The sequence below is a fragment of the Dromaius novaehollandiae genome, chromosome 1, assembly GCF_036370855.1.
Source record: "Dromaius novaehollandiae isolate bDroNov1 chromosome 1, bDroNov1.hap1, whole genome shotgun sequence".
NCBI classification, from domain to species: domain Eukaryota; kingdom Metazoa; phylum Chordata; class Aves; order Casuariiformes; family Dromaiidae; genus Dromaius; species Dromaius novaehollandiae.
In genome coordinates, this window is record NC_088098.1 from 90,030,358 (window position 1) to 90,051,464 (window position 21,107).

Genomic DNA, 21,107 nt, shown 5'->3' on the forward strand with positions numbered 1-21,107 from the left:
TTCTACTGCTGGAATTTCCCAGGATTTAAAGAAGGAATGAAGCAAAGTGTTAGCTGTCAATTTGGCTAGATGGCACTATAAATACTTTGTCTCGTGCATACTTACCGAAGCTAAGTGACTTTAGGGGATGGGAGAGAGGAAGTCTGTTCCTCATATCTAACAGAGGCCTAGCGTAAACACTGACCTGTTTTTAGGGAGTAAAGCACATCTGAGTATTAGTTGTTGCATTGCGTTGCTATATGCACTTAATTACTCCACAGTTCTCTAGTGTTGTTCAGCTTCAAACTGAGATATATGCTATTTAAGTGGCTGATCAAGACTCCAAACTGCACTTGTAAGGTATTTATTATCTTTAATTCTGAAGATGGGAGTGAACTGATCTATCATAAGACTTTATCCCTGAAAAAACTGAACCAGTCCACAGAACACAACTTAGGCAGAACTCATGCTTAAAGCACTGTAGTAGGCAAGAACAAAATCCAGATGACCTTACACTTGTGTTTACATCAAACCTGCCACTAGCTATCCTGGTCTAGCTAAAACAGCACAACCTGGATAAAGTGGACATTATATTGAAAAGGAACAGCTATACTGGTACAGTTTCTGCTCTTATGTGGTTGTCTCTGGTTTCACAGCAGGGGTTGCATCTGTGTAACCATATTGGCTTAAAAAACAAATGAAACAAGTCCAACAGAAAGAGACTGGTTCAGAAAGAGATTTGTTCAGCCCTACCCACTACAGCACACCCTTTCTTGAAGGCTGACCACAGCTCTGACAACTCCCTGCTCTCAGGAAAAGGAGCTGTCCTTTCAAATATTTGTTTTGGAAATCTGGTGTTCTTGCAGTGTCCAAAGAAAAACTAGTGGGCCATGCGTTTTGTCCATGGTATTCTGGACACCTTTGAATGCAGCATTTTTGCTGTTTCATGTATTGTTTTTAAACCCTTGGCTGGTACAAGCCAGCTATGCTTTGTTTGCATTTCTTCAGCTCTACGATGACAGAGACTTTTGTGTAAATAACGTGTTTTGAGTGGGGAGGAGACCACCATTCCCTCCATTTTGGTTCCCCTATGCATCACACAGAAGCAAAAGAAGTCTGTTCTTTAAGCCTGGACTTTGCCAGGGCAAAAGTTCTGTTGGGCAGGGAATCCTCTCACTGTAGTCGCACATTGCTGCTGCTTCTTCAGTATGTGATTACTGATTACATAGCTTTTAGCCTGTGTCCAAAGGTCAATGAATTGAAATCCAGAACCTCAAAGTTACTTGCTCATGTAACATGTGGTACGACCCAGGTCAGTTCAGTATCAAGATGCAGCCTGCATCACACATCTTAGCCTGACAGACTTACTGAATGCTCTGGATTAACTCCTGTGGATGTACTTGCTCAGGAATAGAGCTGTCTTTTGACATCTGGCTAGGACACACCTCAAGGTAGTTCTGAGCAGATGACTTTATTTCAGTGCACCACCAACAGGAGGTCTCCAAGGCCCCATTTCCAGCTCCCACCTCTTCTTGACACAGACACACTTCCCTGGGGCTGACTGTTCCCTCTCGACAGAGGACTGAAATCAGGATAATTTAGGGGGCAGCTTTTACAGTGCGTAACCATGGGGGCACTGAGAAATGCCATTTCTTCCAAACATCTGAACAGGGTAGTCTCTCAGGGCATCTGAGGGGCTCTCTGAGGATGTTGATGGTGATGTCTTTGGTATCAAGTGGAAGTGGGAACACAGAGCATTAAATGTGGTGATATACAGGGCTGGGAAACACTGGAGTTGGTGTGGCTGCCGGCCTCCTAAGTTGCAGTTTGGCTGCTCTGGGTCTTCAGCCCTTGGCGACCGCCTGGCCAGCCTCATGGCTTGCCTTGGAGCACGCCAGCTCCTGGGCCCAGGTCTAGACCTGTGTAACCTGGAGGCTGGACAACGCAGGGGAAAGGCTGACTTCCACCTCCTCAGCACTCCCCTTGCCCTGAATTTCACTCTGTCAGAGACCAGCATTAGATTTGAGTGCAGGATGAGAGTCCCCATTTTACAGCCAAAATACTAGCTGACTGATAGGATGGGGACATAACAGGTCGGGCGTTACCATTAGCAGCTAGAAAACAGAGGTGACTTGAAAAACCCATGACCCAGCGAGCATGTTCTCTTTGAGGTCTGAGTGAAAAGTCATTTTTCCTTTTCAGTTAAAAGGACTTATTATTTCAGCACTATCTGACTCTAGTTCGGTGTAAAAGATGCTGAAGTAAACGGGTGCCATTCCCAGGCCTTCTGTGGACGCCCATGGTTTTTGGGCAGCCCTGCTGGCCTATCGCCTCAGGCCTGTGACACCGAGGGGGTTGTTACGGTCACGCGAGGGTGTAACGGTCACCCGAACGCCGCCCTGCTATGACAGGCGGGCTCAGATGAGACATGCCGACAGGGAGAAGCCTCTCTGCGCGCCGGGCCGTACAAATTCCTCTGTCCCGACCGGAGAGGGCAGCTCCGAGCCGAGCCAGGGCAAACGCCTCCAGAACGCGGGACGAGCGCAGCCCGCCACGCCGGACGGACGCCGGAGACAAGCCCCGCTGCCCCCGCGCTTCCTCCCACAGACACTGGCCGCCCCGCCCCGCCCCCGCCGCTTCCTTCGCACCTCCCCTCGCATGCTCGTTCCGGGGCCGCGGCTGGGAGCGCTCTCTCGCCGCAGCCCGCCGGCGGGCGCCCCGCAACCTGCATAAAAGCGGCGCGCCCGGGATCGAGCATAGGCTGGCGGCGGCGCGGGGCCATCCAGATTCCGGGGCCGGGCGGGGCCCCCGCGTGACGCAGGCGGCGGAGGGGGGGCACGTCGCTCGCTCGGTCGGTGCGAGCGGGATGGCGGCGGCGGCCGGCGGCCCCGCCGCGGCCCTGGAGCCGGAGCCGCCGCGGCGCGGCCCGGCGGCGGGCGAGGAGGAGGCGGCGGCGGCGGAGCTGGCGGCGGAGCTGGCGTCGCGGCGCAGCGCGGAGGCGCGGCGACTGGTGCTGTCGCCGCGGCGGCTGTCGGGCCCGCTGCCGGCCGGGCTGTCGCAGTGGTTCCCGGCGCTGGAGGAGCTGGACGTGAGCGGGACGGGGCTGGCGGAGCTGGGCGCGGAGCTGCTGGCGCTGCCGCGCCTCCGCACGCTGCTGGCCAAGAACAACCGGCTGGGCGGGCCCGGCTCGCTGCCCAAGGGGCTGGGGCAGGCCCCGCTCGGCCGCTCCCTGCGCGTCCTCAACCTCAGCGGCAACCGCTTCGCCGAGGTGCCGCCCGCCCTGCTCGGCCTCCGCGGGCTGCAGAGCCTCAGCCTCGGCGGCAACCGCCTGCACGGCATCCCGCCCGACATCCAGGAGCTGCGCAGGTGAGGGCCCGCCGCCGGGCGGCGGCCCCGGGGTGCTCCCTGGGCCGGCCCCCGGTGCGGCCCCTCCGGGGCTGGGCCTTTGGTGGTGGGGGAAGCCGCGGCTGCCCGACAGCCCAGGCTTCGTTTTCTTGCTCGCAAGCGGGGCGCAGCCGGGAGCGTGTCTTGCCCCCACCCGCTGGCATGGGGCGGTGCAGGTGCTGAGTTTTGCCCGGCCTCGGGTGCCTTTAAGCACCGCCGCTTTTGATGCACTTCTTCCCCTTCACGTGTGCATCAGGTTGGTTTTCCTCTCCAAGTCTCTCAGGATTTCATGGTCCTTGGGCTGCTGTGGGGCAGGGGAAGCTCTTCTAGTGACAGCACGGTTGGCATGCAGAAAGTGCCTTGGGAAGGTGCTTCATGTTTTTGCTTTAATACAGATCTCTAAGAGCAGAACAAAAGCTTGGGTCTCACGCAGCGCATGCTTGGTGGACTGTGCAGGAGAATAAAGAGACGGTTGTGGCATATGCGGACAATGGGGACTTTTTTGTTGATAGAGCTCCAGTCTCGGAGTGTTTGCTGGCATGGCTGGGCTTTTTGTTTTATTTCCCTCCACCCTTGTGGCTCGTGTAGCCACTGTCAGCTGACAGATCTCCTGGGGCATAGAGCCCTAGGCTGTGCTCAGGTGCCATGGTATACCCAGCTCTGGAGCTGGATCAAACCTCTGCAGGCCAATGACATAAAACCCTATGACTGAATCTTAGTAGTTAAGAACACTTCTGGGTTGGGGACAGATCTTACATAGATTTGGTTATTTGCTGCCTGCATTGACCTAGGATTCATATTTCTGAAGCCTGCCTTATTCCTGGGCAGGCTGGGGGCTGTGTTGTGTCTCACTTGTGGACACGTCTGTGTGTTCAGCTGGTTTCTCGAGCTTCCAACTAGTCTCTGTGTGCCTCTCTGCTAAGACTTGGGTCTGAACTTTCCCCACCTCAGGCCCTTTGCTGGGAGACTCACTGGAGGCAGCCTTTCTTTTGCAAGCTTCAGCAACCTTGATCCTAAATACTTGGATTCACCCCAGTGGCTCAGCAGAGCCAGATCCAGTGGAAGCAAAAGATGTTGTATGTGATGTGCTGACTCCTTAAGTCCTAGGTTAAGGTATTAAAGCTGCTTGAATGCTGGAGGGAAATGGTTTTGTCCATCACAGATGATAAAATGCAGCCCGGTATGCAGTTTTTGCCCAGATAGCACGCAGCGTGCATCTTCTGGGGATCTGGAGCAATGTTGGGCTAAGCTAAGATCTAGAGACGCTACTTGGCATACTGAGAGCTAGAGAATGCCCTTGCCCTTCTCAGTGGAGCTGGGCTGCATCCTGGGCTGGGGCCATCAGGTGGAAGAGGAATCTAAACTTTCTCTCTGTTCAGGAGCAGTCACTTCAGGGATACCAAAGGGAATGAGGAGAGTGGCACTGACTTCGTAGGAGAGGAGGTCAGTGGGAGAGAGCAGTTGTTCCTGGGAAGTGGATCCACATAGCCTCCATAGCACACCTGGTAGCTGTCTAGCATCTAGCTTGGATCTGTTTTTTGCCCCCACCTCTGGGGCAGAGACTCCTTGCTGCTGCTTACTGGCCCTCATGTGTTGTTGTCTCTCTCTGTCTTCCCCCTCCCTGAAAACAAACCCCACCAACGTATTTTGCTCTGGTGTTAGAGTAGCCTAGCTTTGTCAGCCCTGTTTTGTGCTGTGCTGCTGACCTGGGAAGCTACCATTTCTCAGCCTGAGCTACTAGGCTGGACAGTGCTTCGTATGGTACCCCAATGGGCTGTGTACAGTGCTCCAACACGCTGCACCCCTGGCAAACTACTGCTGCCTGGTTACTCTGTTTTATTCCTCTGGCTTGCCCTGAAGCAGGGCTCCTGTTTGTCCTGTCTTGCAGCTTTTCTTGGGCTGGTCTTGCTTGAACCCCAGAATGACAACTCTGAGAGGGCAACGTGGACAAAGCTATTGAACTGGCTCTTTATTATTGCAAAATGATGTGTCAGGTAGAAAAGCTAAACTAGACTCGGTTCGTGCCTGCTGCCTGTGTAATAACTGTTCACTTGTTGAACCTCTGCTAATACGTCACCTTAATAAAATTGAACTTTAGCTCAAGATAGCAAATTCACCTTCTGACAAGATTGTCAGCTTGTTCACGGATATTGCCATCAGTGACTCTTCTGTTTGCGGGACCACTTAAGCAACCAAGGGGAGAGGCATGCTTGTTTGCTGGAGCTGGGAGAAACCAATACTTTCATAACTTAATATTCCTACACAGGGAATGTTGAGTCTGCTGATTGGAGCCAGATAGCCAATGACCTGGCACCCTTACCAAAAGGATAGTGAATATGTACTGAAGAGAAACCGCTGCCAGACCCGCCTCCCATCTGCCAACAAGAGAGGTATCTTCAAAGTGAACATGGATAATTTCGAGGTGGGCAAAATGAGCCTGAGCAAGGACGGAGCAGAGCCAGGTTTTCTGACAAAGCAGCATGGAGGCATCTATTAATTCCAGAGCGCCCAGGTGGAGGGAGGGGAAGGTAGGACCTGGTGTAGATGTTGAGGCTTCTCTGTTATCTTCAGCCTCACAGCTCAAGCTGCAAACTGTCTGTCTCATTGTTGCTGGCAAGTCAAGACTTTGAGCCTTTTTCCATATGCCACTTCCCATCAGAGAAATTTTCATCATGTCTTATGGTCTCTGAAACCACAGAGGAATGCAAGCAGCACTTTGACCAGACGCATTCCTCCTGCTGGTACTAGGGTTCCTGAGGCCAGCAGTTCTCGTCTTCCTGTGACCCTGGCAGCTTTCCGTTTGTTCCAGTCCCTGATTAAAGAGTTGGCCATAGTTGCAGAGATCTTCATGTGTTTCCAGGGAATGACTGAGCTTTTTAATTCTTAATAGCTAAGCTTCATATTTTTCCTCTGTCCCCCAAATATCTTTCTATTGTAGTCTTTGAAGAGATAGTGCATCAGTTGTTTTAATGAAGACCGAGGATACAGCCGGTAAGGAGCTTACGTGGTGAAGCTGCAAGAATAGAAAGCTGATGGATCTGTTCTGCAAAAGGAGAAGGAACGTGCTGGCAACTACAAAAGCAAAGACCCTGGAATGAGAGATGTGTGTCATGAGTACTTACTCATGTGAAGGCAATAAATCCAAAACTTTGCAGCAAGCCAGGGTCAGACATTTTGTGCAAAACTTCTCTAGCATGTTCCTAGGGATTTGGCAAGTTAATGAACTGTGATAAGAACTGCAGCCAGTCCTGCTGTCTTGTCTTATTTCTCCCAGCTTCAGCCATCTGCCCATCCTTGCCCACACAAGTGTTTTTATTGTGCGCTGTGTGAGATTCTGTGCTGAAAGAAGGGGCATTTCACCGTCCTTGTACATTATCAGTTACCTCTTGGGCAGTTTTAGAATGACCACCTGAAAGTGTCCTAATGGTTGAAGTTTCCTTCAAATGTCTCCGTAAGTGGATGGACATGATCACTGTGATGATAGCACAGTGATGCTGGTCACAGCATGCCAGCACCAAGGGTGAATAGCCTTTGCTGCGTGTTTTCCCCCAGGGAGTCACTGTGGAAAATACAATACTGCTCTCCCCTTGTGATTCACTGTCAGCTGAGCAATGTCAGTATAGTGCGTGAACTGAATTGCTGCATTGGGTGTTGCTGTGAATTTAGAGTAGAAAAAGCACCAAATGGGTGAAGCCCTCTTTGCATTTCTGCTGTATCTGCTGCCAAATAAAAGATGAGCTTAGAATAGGTGGTTGTAAGTGTCATCTCTTCCATAGTTCTGCCTCCAGTGTTGATCATGGTGTGTTTTCAGTGTGAGAGGCTATGGTAAATCATTTTCTCTCAGACTTGATTCACAGCCCCTAGCAGCTCCTGAGCTGTGAGCTATGTTGCTGCACAGACATCCCTCCAGCACACTGATTGTGCTGTTTCCTTCCTCTGCTGATCTAGTTGGGGATGCACTACGAAGCATTGTGTATTCTAGTTAGTGAGCTAGAAATGCAGTCATCTGCTTGTGCCTGTTCTGGACAAAATTGGTTTGGCAAGGCAGTCTGATAAAGGGCAGTTTTGACCTCACCTGTCCAACAGCCTTTGGCTTACTGGTGTACAGCTTGCCCTCATCAATGCATGCTGTGGGAGAGGTCTTGTAAGTGTTCCCAAGAGGCTGGTGAAATGCAATTGGTACCTTGAATCTCCTGATACGAACTTTAAGTTTAGTCTTACTCTTCTTGTTAATACCTTTTGGGTTCAGTAGAGCACTGGTAACAAGCAGAAAGAAGATAGAAAAAACCATGCTGTTTCCAGGTGTCTGTCATGCAGGTTCCTTTCCTGCTTGCTTGGGTATTTCTAGTTAAGCCCAGTTATTTGAGAGCTGGGATCAGAGGCCTCAAACTTGTAACTGGATTCATGTAAGTTTTGTGTAAAGGCTTAGATGCAATGAAAGCCAGAGGATCTGCTTTTATTCATGGATAGTATTAAGCATGTTAGACAAGCATATGCTTAAGAATGCTAGTTACGGTGTGGGGAAAAACAGCAAATGAAGCTTCGATAAAGATACAGTGTTAGGAAATCTGCTTGCTGTCTCCCTTTTTTCTTCCCCTCTTCAAACATTTTGCAAATAGTTTTCAGACAACTGTTTGATCTTAAGTTTGTGTGTCAGCAAAGGCTGTGTAGTTTTCTCAGGAATTAACAAATTGTAGAACAGGGTGAACAGGAGCGTGCTGTGGGCTGCTTTTAAAATCCTTCCTTGTTTGAGCCTCAGAACTGCTGGGGGAAATTTCTTGCTAAAAAGTTTGTCTTAAAAAGACCTGGAGCTATTTCAGGCTTGTTGTTTGTTTTCAGATTAGCTATTAGATGCATCTGTTTGATGTCAGCTGTTAAGTTTTATCCAAATAAGTATCTTTGAGGAAACCGGATGGACTGAAATTTTGAGTCTCTTCTGTGCTGGAAGGCACTCTGCCCTTGAAGCAGCACTGTGAAAGTGTTACAGTAATTGATAGAGTGTTAAAAACACTTCTAGTGCTCAGAGTGGGCACTTCCTATTTTCTGAGTGGTTTGGAGCTTTTCAGATTGTTTTGTGGTACATGATGACGTGGAAACCTCCAAGTCGTATTCAAGCAAAAGTGTACAGTCTCTTGGCATATTAAAAGTACATTTTGATTCCACCACCTGAATCAATTCGTAATTGTATGAGCATTTCCCTGCTACCTTTCCATAAGCAAAGAAATTTACAGTGTCTCCTGTTGTGAAATTCCTCGCTGGAGAGGAGCATCCGATGATGGGCTTGGAGTGCCGACTGCTGCTTAGGAGCCATTAGTGCTGGCCACATTGAGTGCGGGGCCTGCTGGATGTAAGGCTAAAAGGGATTGTAGCCCTTTCGTAGTGCATTTGTAAACACTGCTAAATGGCAAGAGGAAGCATCTGCCCCCACTAGTTACTCTGTCAAATGTTTTCTTCAGCTTTCATGCAGATGGCTGTGCACCAGATATGTTTGTGGACATTTGCAGTGATCTTGCATACTCATCAAATGAGAGATTCTCTGCTGCTCTCCAAAGGAGGCTGCTGTTTCTTAGCATGGTTTCTCTTCCTAAGATGAGCTCTGTGTGTGTGCGTGCACTTGCATATGGAAGAGTTAACTCCATATATTCCTGTTCTTAAAATCACTTTAGAGCTCAGTGGCCAACTTTAACGAAAAATACTGGAGGAATGAAGATTAGAAAATGTCCTCAAATTTGAAAGAAGCTACCAGTGTATAGAGAAGAGACTTATAGAAACCCTCATAGTAAGGGAGAAGAGAATGGATATGGCAGAAACCTGGGATCTGTTCTCTGACATCCTGTACCTGTCCCATGATGGTTCCCTAATGTCTAATAGGGAATGAGCTTATGCTGCAGCCAGAATATAATGATGCTGTGTGCGTTTCTGTCCCCAGCTTGAAACTTGTACAGCCAGATCATTTGCCTTAGGTTAGAAGTACATAATTACAAAAGTTACAAAATTACATAAGTACAAAAGTACAGAAATAGGGGCTAAGCTTATGTTCTCTTTAACCAACAAGAAGAGTGGTTGCTCACTGGCTTTTCTAAGTTCCTGGACTGACTTTTGAAAGTACAGAAAAATTCCAGCTCTCCCTCTGTGTACGCAGTGATGAGTACCTGCATGAGGCTTGAGGTGGCTGGTCCCCAGGAGTATGCAGCTTTAATGATTGCCGGAAAAACTGGCTCTTCTTGTGAGTGGTTGATTAGAAATATCACTTGCTAAGCTCAGTTCTTGTGCCTTCTGGTCCTCTAAGTAGGAATGCTTGAGAGCCAGCATTGCCTTGGATGCTAGGTACAAAGTTAGGATGACGTGAAAATCACACCAGGAATAGATGAGTTAAAAGCTGTGACCCTGATGGTGTGGTCAGCGCTAATTACAAAATGGTGGTGTCTCTTTAAAATCCTTGCCTGTGTCATTAGTTTTGCTCAAACAACTCTTGACATTTTAATTTGATCCAGAAATGACTGTTTTTAGCTCATGCATCTTGCTCAGCCAAGGGTAGACTAGATCCTTCTTTCTAGCAAACTGTATTTCTTGAGGTTTTTAATGGATTGCCTTTGCTACTGAGCAGTATTTCGATGGAAGCTATAAGAATATTTTCACTGCATGTAAAATAAGTCTCTTTATAGTCTCAAAACCTGTAAAGTTTTATAAACTTGCCCTCTAATTCATATCTTAAATTGATGTTGGAAATCTTGGGTTTGATGTATCAGACTGGGCCTTGTGGGTTATTAATCTACTGACCTCTGAAAGCTGATTCAGAAGATATATAAAAAGAAAACTGTTTTTAAGCCCTCTGTCAGTAAAGGAATTATATTTAGTGACAGTTTGTAGTCTGATCTTGGGCTTATATATCTTAACTAGTATAACTGAGTGTTCTCATTACACAAACTTTAAAAAGAATGTATTTTAAGGCTCTAAGTAGCTTGGCCATGTTTTTGCACATTCAGTTTGTGCAGGATGCTGGTCCTGAGATTTATACATTTGAAGCCTTGAAATGGTTTTGGAAAACGTTATTTACTATATATTTTGCTCCCTTCCCCCCCCCCCCCCCATCCCCTTTCCCTGGCATTATGTGTTTTTACGCAAGGTGGCCTTACTGGCATTATTGTCTTCAAACAGAGAGGATGCAGAGTTAATTATTCACTTTTCCTAGGAAACAGAGGCCTGTACACATCTAGAGCTTGTTTAAACATTGAAATCCACATTGCTAAAAGTCCCTTGCCCAACAGTTTTCAGCATGGGCTTCTGCAATGGCATAGAGTTAAAATTTGCATAGGAACTGTAGTGTCAGCAGTTACATTCCTAATGAGAACCAGGCAGCCTAAATCCACCTTGGGAAACAATGGGGGTTGAAGGAGGAATTTTGGTTAAAATTATGAGCTTTGTCAGGGGATCTAAATTTAATTAAAAATAATCTCCCCTTGACATGTTCTCTGCACAACAGCCTTCTGCCTGCCCCCCACTCCTCACTTAAAGGTTGCCTACCTAGGAGAGGGGCCACTTCTGAGCAGTGGGTTGGTATTTGGTGTGGGGTGGGGTTTTTCTGTTTGTTTCTGTGTGCTTCTTTGCATGTCTAAAACAACCTCCGTATGTCCTGTCCCCTCTATCTCTCAGCTCAAGCAAGTCTAATTACTTTGTTTCACATGGCCAAATTCAGTTAAAACTAAGGCTCAAAAGTGCCTTAATTTTGTAGCCATTTTTCCAAATCTCTGGTGTTTAGTGTGCTTCTGGCATTCTTCAGAAGGGTATGTGATTCTGGGGCGAGTCAAGCCCTGTGAGCGTTCTGTCTCGCGTTGCAGTGCTCTGTTGTTCTCCTGTTCTTCCCTTTGGGCAGATGGACTCTGTGCTGTGTTAATGGCCCCTCTAGCCCAAGCAGATGCTGTCATTGAATCCTTGGGTTCATGTTTCTTGGAAGAACAGAATAAAACAGTCTTTCTACCATTCTTGTGCTCCATCTCAGGGGACGTCTCAGTCAGGAGTTTCTCTGGCACTCCATGCGTGCCCTGGCTGAGGTCCAGAGTTCAAGCCTTCCCTGGGTCAGGCACGGTGTCCCTTGGGTGGTTTGGCCCTGTGCTCCTTTGCCAGCTGTGTCTGTAGCCCCTCTGTAGGAGCTGTGGTGCGATGAAGGTGTCTCCTGTTCCAAGGAAGTCACGAGCTGTTCCTAAAGAGATGCTGACAGAGGCTCAGCTGTTTCTCCTTCCCTGACTTGCTGGGCCTGCTCTCTCCCCTTGGGCTGGGGGCGGGTGGAGGGGAGGATGTACACTGTACTTAGGCAGCTCATCTGAGTACGTACCAGACATCTTGAGCCAGCAAGAGTACTGCAGACATCTGCAGATAGGACTGTGGATCCCCCTTACTGAGGCACCAGAAAAAGAGTTGTCTGAATCATGATTAGCTGTTGTGTCTCATCACAGCCAGAGGTACCAAAGCCAAATGTTCCCTTGCCCCTATTCCAGGCGACATCTGAGAACAAGGGAGGAAAAGTCCTTCCTTGACTGTTAGATAGGGACATCGAGAGGTGGACTCTCAGTAACTAAACTGAAGTTGTGCATGACAGTTTCTTTATTCAGGAAGGGCAGAGGTGTACAGCAAATACTTTTGCTTGGCAGAAAGGACTGAGGAGACACATTAGCACCTATCTCCTATCCAGAGTACTGAGTTTTGGCAGGATAGCTGGTGTTCCCCTGCCCCCAACCGCAGTTAAGCCCATCCCAGCTAATGTCTATGGTAGCATTGGGCTCTGTGACTTGGGTGTAATGAAATCAGTCTACCTGAGAAACCGCATGTGTGTACTTGGGTGACTTCATCAGATGCTGTCTGCGATGTTGCAGCTGTACTGTTGTCGGTATGTGAATTATATGAAAGCGGGACTGGATGCCTCCGTCTTCTGCTGGAAGGTCACAGTTAGTCGCTGAGGAATCAAATGACACTATAAAGAGCTTGTGTAGGGCTGAGAGCCATGGGATTTTTCAGAGACAGCTGATACTCTCTTGCTTTGCTCCTGTTGAAATAGAGAACTCCCACTGGCTGCAGCAGTGCTGCAAGTTGTGTATGCACAGACTGCTTTGCCTTGGAGGTAAGGGCAGGTGCTTTGCATGGGGAACAGGTGTAGGAGTAATATTGGCTGGTACATTCCTGCAGATGTAATAGTGACTGTAGAAGACTGAATGAAGGTAAATTTCAGTATCACCTGTTGTAAAACAGCAGCTCTCTTGTAGTCTTGATGTGCAACTCGGCTTGCTTTTCCCTGCCCCCTCCCTCAGCAAATTATCTCATACATAGCTTAAGTTTGAGAAACTTTAAGAAAAGTTTAACTGTAACTTTAAGAAACCCAGGAGATGAGAAGACCTAGTGTTAAATGAAACTGGAAATGACCTTAATGAAATAATGTGTTTTCTCTTTCAGTTTAGAGTTTCTGTACCTTGGAGGGAATTTCATTACTTCTATTCCACCTGAATTAGCAAACCTGCCTTCTCTAAGCTATCTAGTTTTGTGTGACAACAAGATCCAGAGCATTCCACCTCAGTTGGCACAGTGAGTATTTACTCTTTAATCTGCACGTGTGGATAAAAGCAACAGGGAGGATCTATTTGTTCTTCAGTTTTCTTAATCCAGCTAGACATGAACAGGAATATCCTTAGCATGTTGGACTGCAGGCAGACCACAAATATATAATATGAAAGCCTCTATCAAAGGGTTGTGGAAAATACGTCATAGAGTATCCACTTTAAGGTGACTTAACAGGTTTCTACAGGAAATCCTGAGAAGCTCCTGGGCAACTCAGAAAAGTTAAACTGCTGTGCTGCTATGTTCTTGGTGAGGAGTGCTTTAGTCTGTTTTGTCTTTCACCCAAAGCCTTTTACGTACGTGTGTGTATGTTGTACCATCCCCTGTTTTCCCTTGGCATTTCTTGTTCCAGGATCTCAGAATGTTTTAGCATTTGTTAAAATCCTACAGCACAGCTCTAGAGGATAAGTTACTGCTTTATCTGTTATATAATGGGAGAAAGAGGACATTTAAATGCTGTTTGGGTAGCCTAAGATGGGAAGTTAAGAATTCAGTGTAGTTGTAACCCCAAAAGCAATTGGATGGCAGCATAGTTGGAGTTGGAGTTTGATGACATAATGGGGATATTCTTGATGGATAATCTTTAATGACTCCAGTTGTCTTGTAGCTTGCATTGGTTTGAGACCATAGCATCCTTGGATATTGTGCTGGAGTGTTGGTTTGTGCTTTCTGAGAGAGGAGAATGCTTCCTCCAAAAGCCAAGAAACTGCTCGTCACCCAGGCAGATGCTAACCTGGCCTGACCTTACTTAGTTTTTGAGATCTGATAGCATCACAGCATAAGGTGATGCAGCTGCAGGCAATGAAAACATGGGGTTTTCCAGAGTTGGCTGCCTACCAACATTCATCTTTAATGCATGAGTGAAAGCAGGTGACTTAATCAGAGTATTGTATGGAACTGTTTTTGATGCATGCGCTGGGTACAAGGAAACATTATCTCCCTCTAAAAGCACTGTTTGTATTCTGGAAAAAAAAAAAAAAATCCATGCTACTTTTTTTCCAGGGGGAGGAGGAGCAAGAGGGATTGCCGCATATTTCAAACTGTATTTCTTTAACAGGCATTCAGGAACTGAAACAAGTTTTCTAGGGCATTGGGTGTGCTGGAGTAATAGTAGCTCTTTCAGCATGCATTTGTGCTTTAAAAGGAGGAAAAAACAGAGGAAAGAAATAGGTGGGAGGGGGGAGAGTGATCAGGTCTGTGTAATGCAACTGTGGAATGATTTTGCTTGCACCTCTTGACTGGGTTTCCATCTCCATCTTCAGGCTGCATTCCCTGCGTTCCCTTAGTCTGCACAATAATCTGCTGACTTACCTCCCTCGGGAGATTCTCAACCTGGTTCACCTGGAGGAGCTGAGCTTGCGTGGGAACCCGCTTGTGGTTCGGTTTGTCCGTGACCTGACCTACAACCCCCCAAGCCTCCAGGAACTGGCTGGACGCACAATTAAAACGCGCAATGTTCCCTACGCTCCCAGCGATCTCCCAGAGAATCTTGTCCGATATTTGAGCTTGGCCAGCAACTGTCCCAATCCTAAATGTGGGGGTAAGCTCACCTTTGCTCCTCTGCTTCCTGCTTTTACCTGATGGTTTTCTTTCCCTGTGACTTGCTGTGACTTTAGTAGGTCAGTAAGGTTAGATATGTTGTTGCATCCAAATTCTGTAGAGCTGTATTTCGTTGGCTCCAGCTCCTCTGCAACCTTATCTTTAAGAAAGATTGTTCACTGCCATTTCTTAACTTAGGAACACTGTTTAAAGTTGTAGTGCTGGTTCGTCATGTTTGCGTGGGGATATAAGGCTGTGATTTTCGTCAGAATCCTCAGGGCTTATCCCAGTGCCCCAGAGTGCTGGTATATCCTGAAGTTTCTGAGCAGTCTGCCCTGAAATAACGCAGACTGGTTAAAGGACAGGAGAACTTTTGCAAACATTTATGTTTGGACTGCTGAACAGTAGGTTCAGTTTGTGGTTGGAAAAGAGGAGGCTGTAGTGTTTGCCAATTACCAAGAGCGATTAATTTAGCTCTTGCTTGGGACAGCTAATTTATAGCACCTATATGCAGAGGACTTTATAGATAAGCCTGGAATGCTTGGGCTTAATTTGGCTTAATGCTTAATTTGCATCCAGAGGAAATGATCTGTGCATTCTGTCCATAAAAGATTAACCAAGAAAAAAAAAAAAGGTATTTCTTAATTGCTCTCTAATCTGCAGTCATAATTTAGTCCATATCTTATCTCCTTATAGGACAATATCAAAGCAGCTCTGTTAGCAAAGATGGAAGGGCTGGAATTTGCATTGGAAGAGAAAGTTTCTTTCTCTCTCTCTCTCTTCCCTCCCTCCCTCCCTCCTCCCCCCCTCAAATTTTTCACGATATGGGTAAGAGTAGATTGGGTTTTGTATTTTTTTTTTCTCCTCTCTCTCCCCCACTTTGTTTCTTATGAACTAGCATAGCACTTCAGTGTTGCTCTAACACTGAAGGAGAAAAGGTCGCTCCAGACCTGCTAGGACTTAAATGTGGTTGGAAACTTCTGAAAATGTCAGTGTCTAAAATCATTCCCTGTGACAGGAGAGGAATGTAACTGCGTGTCAGAGCAGCACTGTTGCCATGGAAGGCATCACCCAAACTCAGCATGGTCGCTTCACTCAAGCAGAAGAGAAGTGGATCCATGCAGGAGAGAAGGTTTATTTGCAGACACATCTTTGCTAGCTAGTGGAAGAGGTTTTATGAACTTGAAGGTAGGGTGGGTGAATTTGTTCAACATCTAAGGAGAAATCTTCAAATTTCCAGGCTGAGATTTCTCCTTAACGTTTGGAAGAAGTTGCCTCATTCTTTGAAATTGCTGACCTGTATCTTTTGATGTAGAACTTGCCTTTCTGAATCACCTACCCATTATACTTTTACAGGAATTTTTTTTAATTTACCGAGAAAAGAAATTTCACACTTCCAGTTTCCATGTGTGTCCTGGTACCTTCTTTCTCTGATGTCTCTTTTGCTTCCACATCCAGTGCTGTGTCAGTTAAATGCTAGTTTGAGGCATTTGCACCAGGCACAACAACCTTGCAGAGCTTACAGATTTCTCGGCCTGCTGTCTCATATGTTGTTGCTGTGACCTCTGCCCTTACAGGTGTCTACTTTGACAGCTGCGTCAGACAAATCAAGTTTGTTGACTTCTGTGGGAAGTATCGTCTCCCGCTGATGCACTACCTGTGCTCCCCAGAGTGCTCCTCTCCCTGCAGCTCTGCCTCCCAGAGCTCCACTTCCCAGAGCGAGTCCGACTCTGAGGATGAAGCCAGTGTTGCTGCACGCAGGATGCAGAAAGTCCTCCTGGGATAAAAGGGACTGAGAGGGAAAGACTGGAAGGAAAGCATCAGAAAAGCAATAATGGAACTGTGCGAAGCATAAGCCTCTGGCCTGAGGGGCTCACACGAAACTGTCCTCAATTCCATGTAAGGGGATGTAAGAACATCTTAGTAAGGCTAGACTTGCTTGGTGCAAGGCTACTTAGGAGAACTAACTCGATGGCATAGTGCCTGTAGGGTACCTGGGGCTGTTAAAAATGTCTGCTGTCTGGAAGGTCCCCCTCATACCCAGTGGAGAGGGGGATTTTTTTCTGATGGGCAGATTTTAAAGGGGTTTTAATATATGACACTTCACTGGACTTCAGTCATCCTGCAGAGCAAAGGAGACTTTGTCCAGGGCTTATAACACTGTGGTAAATCAGAAACAGGTTAATGATGCTCTGTGGGTATGTATGGACCCCAAGGTTTGTGTAATGTTTTGATTCTTTTCTGCCTCCTTTTGATTTTAGTAACAGATTTTACACTCATTCAAAAAAAAAAGGGATTTTTGGGGGTGTCAGGAGTAGATTTTTCCAAACTCTTTCCCAAAGAAAGTTATTCTTTCTTTGCCTAGAGGCATAGGATCTTTGTGCTGTTGTAGACTTTACAGCCCTACAACTGAGTTGCCTTTTTTCTTCCTTGTTATACCAAGCTGCTCCTAGTGTTTCCTCCTAACTTAATTCCTTTTTTTCCTCCCCTTGCCCCTTCCTGTTATACCTGGAGTGCTGCTGTCTTTACGTGGCCTCAAAACAACAGACAAGTTGTTCTATTGAGACTCGGGATTAGTTCAGATCTGTGGCTGTATGTGCCTGTGCTAGGGACCAAATGCAATGCCTTGTATCAAGCCTTTGACCTCTCAGCTTACTGGAGCAAATCTGCTCTTAAATTTGTAACTTGCAGGAAGGGTCTCAAGACTGACCTTTCCGGTTTTTAAACAACTATGTTCCCCCCTCACCCCCATGTGGCTAGTTCTGCTATGCTTGGTACAGTGTTACTTTCTGTCTTTAAGTTCATCTGCTTAAAGTAGTCAGCAAATTAGTGAGTTAGAAGTACAGGGAGAAGCATGGGGAGAAGGTGGTTGTTTTTTGCTTTTGTTTCTAATATGAGAGAAAAAGCTGGCAGGTGGAATATAAGGCACATTTTCTGAGCATCTTGCACATAAGTTGGTTTTGAAGCTTCTCGCCTGTTTATCTGTTTGCATTTGCTCTTGTTCTAAAAGCTTAGGTAGTCTGTCAGATTGTTCAAGTAACATATTCAGTTATCTTAAACTATGTTTAAAGGAAAGCTGCAGAAAATAGCTCAATTTTAAGTATTAAGAAATAGCTTTTAAAAATTAAAATTATGAAATTGATGGGTATTTGTAAATCTACTTACGGGGCTAGCGTATTTTTTGCTCTGTCAGAGCTGCCTATTTATTGATAACTCACAGCAGGAAGCCCTTTTGATGCAGTGTGAGATGCAACAAATCCAACTGTGCATTCAAATGCATGAGCACAGTAAATGCTTATAGTGGTAAGAAGCTAAATGAACCAGCACAACTTTTTTTTTTCTTTTTTAAACCTACTTTGGGAGGGAAAGAGGAAATAAAAACCTGTGCTCCTATCCTGCATTCAGAAAACATGTAGCTATTTAAATACCTTATGGCAGCTCAGTGTTAATGGTTCTTTTTAATTATATTTGACACTTTATTAAAGCACTTTGTTAATTTTACTCTTTGTAGCTAGCTTTAGTGATTTTTTTTTTTAATTGCAGTTTTTCTTTTAATGTGACCTGAAGAACAAGTTCTGTGAAATTTTGTATGTGCCAGTCTGTCTTGGTGGGCAGGTTGAACTTCTTGCCTTGAAGTTCCTTGACAGTATGGCTCAGTTCCCTGAGTTCCTTTGTAGAGAACGCTTTGAAAGAAATAATCAAGTCATAAAATAGCACCCCTTCAGTTATTAATCATTGCAACATACACTCTAAAGATTGCCCCTGTGCGTGCACACACGCATGCCTAAGTAATTAAATTGCACATGCTCTGTGCCTTTTTTTATGTATATATTTGAGACACAGTAAGGTAAATGTTCAAAGCAACTGGATGTCTCTTTAGCACATTCCATGAGGTTTGCTTGGGAAGAAGAATCTAAATGTTTTGAGAGAAACCAGCTGCTTGGTGTTAGTTAGATTGGGATCAGTGGCTTGTGTTTTGTCCTTCATCTTCTCCTTCAGGTGCTTCTTCCTGTCTCAAGTGCATATTGTCATACGAATGCTAGATGACAGTAAACTGATTGCAGAGACACAATTTCAGATTTACTGCTAGCATAACTGTAGTGAGCAACTGGGTGAGCTAGAACTTGGCTCTTTTGCCAGTGAATGTGAGCCATGCAAGTTGAGATCTTAAGATCTTTTGAGCTCAGGGCCATGAGGTACTACTATCTGTCTGTCTTCTCTTGAGCAGCAGCTCTTCTTTAATGACGTACTTTTCACTTCAAAAAATTAGATTTCACAACCACTTTGCTGCCACAAATCCTGCTTTCACAGCAACACCTCTGGGTGATGGGTTAAGACCAGTGGCTTCATACTGGTGACTGGTTCTAATTTAGCTCCTCTCTTAACTGCATTTTCTTTCCCAACCAAGCTAGTGTCCAATTTCTGGCCCAATTCTACTAAGGTTAATAGTGATCTCTCTTCATTGCTTTTTCTGTGTAGCCAGGTCAAAACTTGGCAGCTCAGGTAGTGGATATCTCTATGCAGTTCTTTGAAATCTTCTTAGACTTTATCATAAAGTATCTTGTATCTTAAAAATTTATACATAATCCTGAATACAGCTAATGATTTTTTTCCTTTTGCCAGTGGGCTTTAAAGTGCAATTCAAGTAAGTCAGGATTTAAAACAATCGAGGGCTTGTAAGAAATACAAATGATTGGTGCCCCCCCACCCCGATTTAGATTTGATGGCTGCAGTGCAGTGCTGAAGAGACTGAGCCCTCAGGAGTCTTGTTTTTCAGCACTTGTAGCCCCCAGACAAAACTTGAAAATACGGTGAGGATGGTAGGAACTAGTTTCTATTGTCCTCTTGCAGGCCCCGAAAAGTAGATGGTGGGTTTGCCAGCATTACGGCTCTTTTGCCAGCTTTAAATAGTGGATTTCAGTTCCTACAGATGCATCTGCATTGGCGAAGTCTTCAGTGAATGTTTTGGTATCAGTCTTCTTGTTACTACAGCAGCCCAGCATGTCCAGCTTTTGAAAATGTTCTTAAGTTGAGACACAAGTGTGTGAAGCGAAGTTGCTCATTCCATCTTCCCTGCAGTGTCTAGGACCCTGCCCACATTGTTCCTCTGTCCTTCCATCTCTTTGCCAAGAAGAGCTGATGGGGGTATTTCTGAATGCAGGTACTTAATGTGAGCAGCAGGATCACGTTAAAAAGAAGCAAAATATCAATTTGACTGGAAGCAATTTAAATAGTTGCCAATTCTTTCATGTTTCTCTTTCTTTAATAAGAGGTGAGACTTGAGGAAGTCGGTAATGAATATTTAAACATACTTTCAAGTGGCCAGATGCAGTTTTTCATGGGCTTCTGTCCTGGTCAGTTCAAGTCTTTGAAATCTTGGGTTGAATTATAATGGGAGTAGGGGGGAGGGAGGGGAGAACCAGCTCCTTTTTGTTACTTATTCTTTTTGGCAATAATGAATGGGAGGAATTTAATCCAATGAAAGTAATGAAACTTAATCCCTGCAATGTGTCTTTGTTACCCAGTTCAAAGAAGTATTTTAATGCATCTTATTCACACCAGGCAGTTGAATTCCCTCCCCCCGCTTTGTAGGGTCTCAAGATACTTCAAATAGACTATTTCAGGATGCACACTAATACAGCGCTAACTCCATCTTGGAAGCCTTTCTACTGATTATTTCATTTGCCTGCCTGACTAGAGGATTGATCTTTTACTGACCTGAACGTTAAGGGTAGAAAGGGTTCTCATCTAGCCCTCTGGTGAATTGTTATCATGAGCATTTGTTTTATGAAGTCTTAAAGTGCCTTATGTTTTTAAAAGTATATTTTGCTAGAAATGTATGAATATAGAGTATCTCTAACAGTATTTCTTAAAGAGCTGTAAAACAAATTGTAACACTAAATCAAAAATGTTATTTCTACAATTGTCTCTGTCTGTTATTTGACAACATCTCTATTCTTGTATTGCTGCAGGCAGAACTGTGAACATTAAAAATGGGGCTATACATGGTCTGGGAACAGATTAGATTTGGTCCATGCTGTGTAAAGCCAAGAGCAGGTGAGTCTTCCAGAGGGACTGCTGAAACTCTTGGCTTATGAGACCCATTTATAACAGACCAGAAGATGTTACAGACAGGAAACTGTTTTACTTCTGGAACACTGTTGCATAAATTTGCTTCACAATTTAAATGTAAAAGTAATTAATGAGTAAGATGAAAACAAGAAAAGTGAAGGCAGTATCACCTTATAGAGATTTCTAGCAATCTGAAACAACAGTTCTGAAGTTCTTGCGTTGTTTCACTCATCTTAAGGGGCTAACTTTGAAATCTATAAATGACTCTTTAAATTTTAATGTTCCAATTGCCTTAACTGGCTAATGTGTTCCCATTTCATGTGTAATCTCATGTTTCCTCCTACATCCTAGAGTTTCTGTGATTTTTTTATTGCCAAAATGTTTCCGTTCCTGCAGTGCAATTACCAGTTGTCAGTGCAGAAGTGTGGCGTATTGGAAAATGGGATAGTGTAAAACAAGAATTACTTGATATCAACGTCAGCAGGAACTTCTTCACAGAGATGTTCAACTACGTATGTAATGATAAA

General features: G+C 45.5%; 1 protein-coding gene and 1 long non-coding RNA gene across 2 annotated transcripts; both read left to right on the forward strand.

Moving 5' to 3' along the window:
* Positions 1-2,767: 2,767 nt before the first annotated feature.
* LRRC58 (leucine rich repeat containing 58) lies at positions 2,768-20,431 on the forward strand. The gene is made up of 4 exons (XM_026103487.2): positions 2,768-3,345; positions 12,808-12,936; positions 14,232-14,509; positions 16,086-20,431. The coding sequence occupies exons 1-4, from the start codon at positions 2,846-2,848 to the stop codon at positions 16,292-16,294; spliced, it is 1,116 nt and encodes a 371-aa protein (XP_025959272.2). The 5' UTR covers positions 2,768-2,845; the 3' UTR covers positions 16,295-20,431.
* On the forward strand, positions 3,356-7,110 carry LOC135329808 (uncharacterized). The gene is made up of 2 exons (XR_010391515.1): positions 3,356-5,753; positions 6,302-7,110. It is a non-coding gene; the product is annotated as an uncharacterized LOC135329808 (long non-coding RNA).
* Positions 20,432-21,107: the final 676 nt, after the last annotated feature.

Bases quoted from the DNA above. Each gene is read 5' to 3' on its own strand.
- LRRC58 (XM_026103487.2), top strand. From the start codon at position 2,846: ATGGCGGCGGCGGCCGGCGGCCCCGCCGCGGCCCTGGAGCCGGAGCCG. The intron at 12,937-14,231 runs GTGAGTATTTAC...CTCCATCTTCAG, and splicing joins ATTCCACCTCAGTTGGCACA to GCTGCATTCCCTGCGTTCCC. The intron at 14,510-16,085 runs GTAAGCTCACCT...CTGCCCTTACAG, and splicing joins TCCCAATCCTAAATGTGGGG to GTGTCTACTTTGACAGCTGC.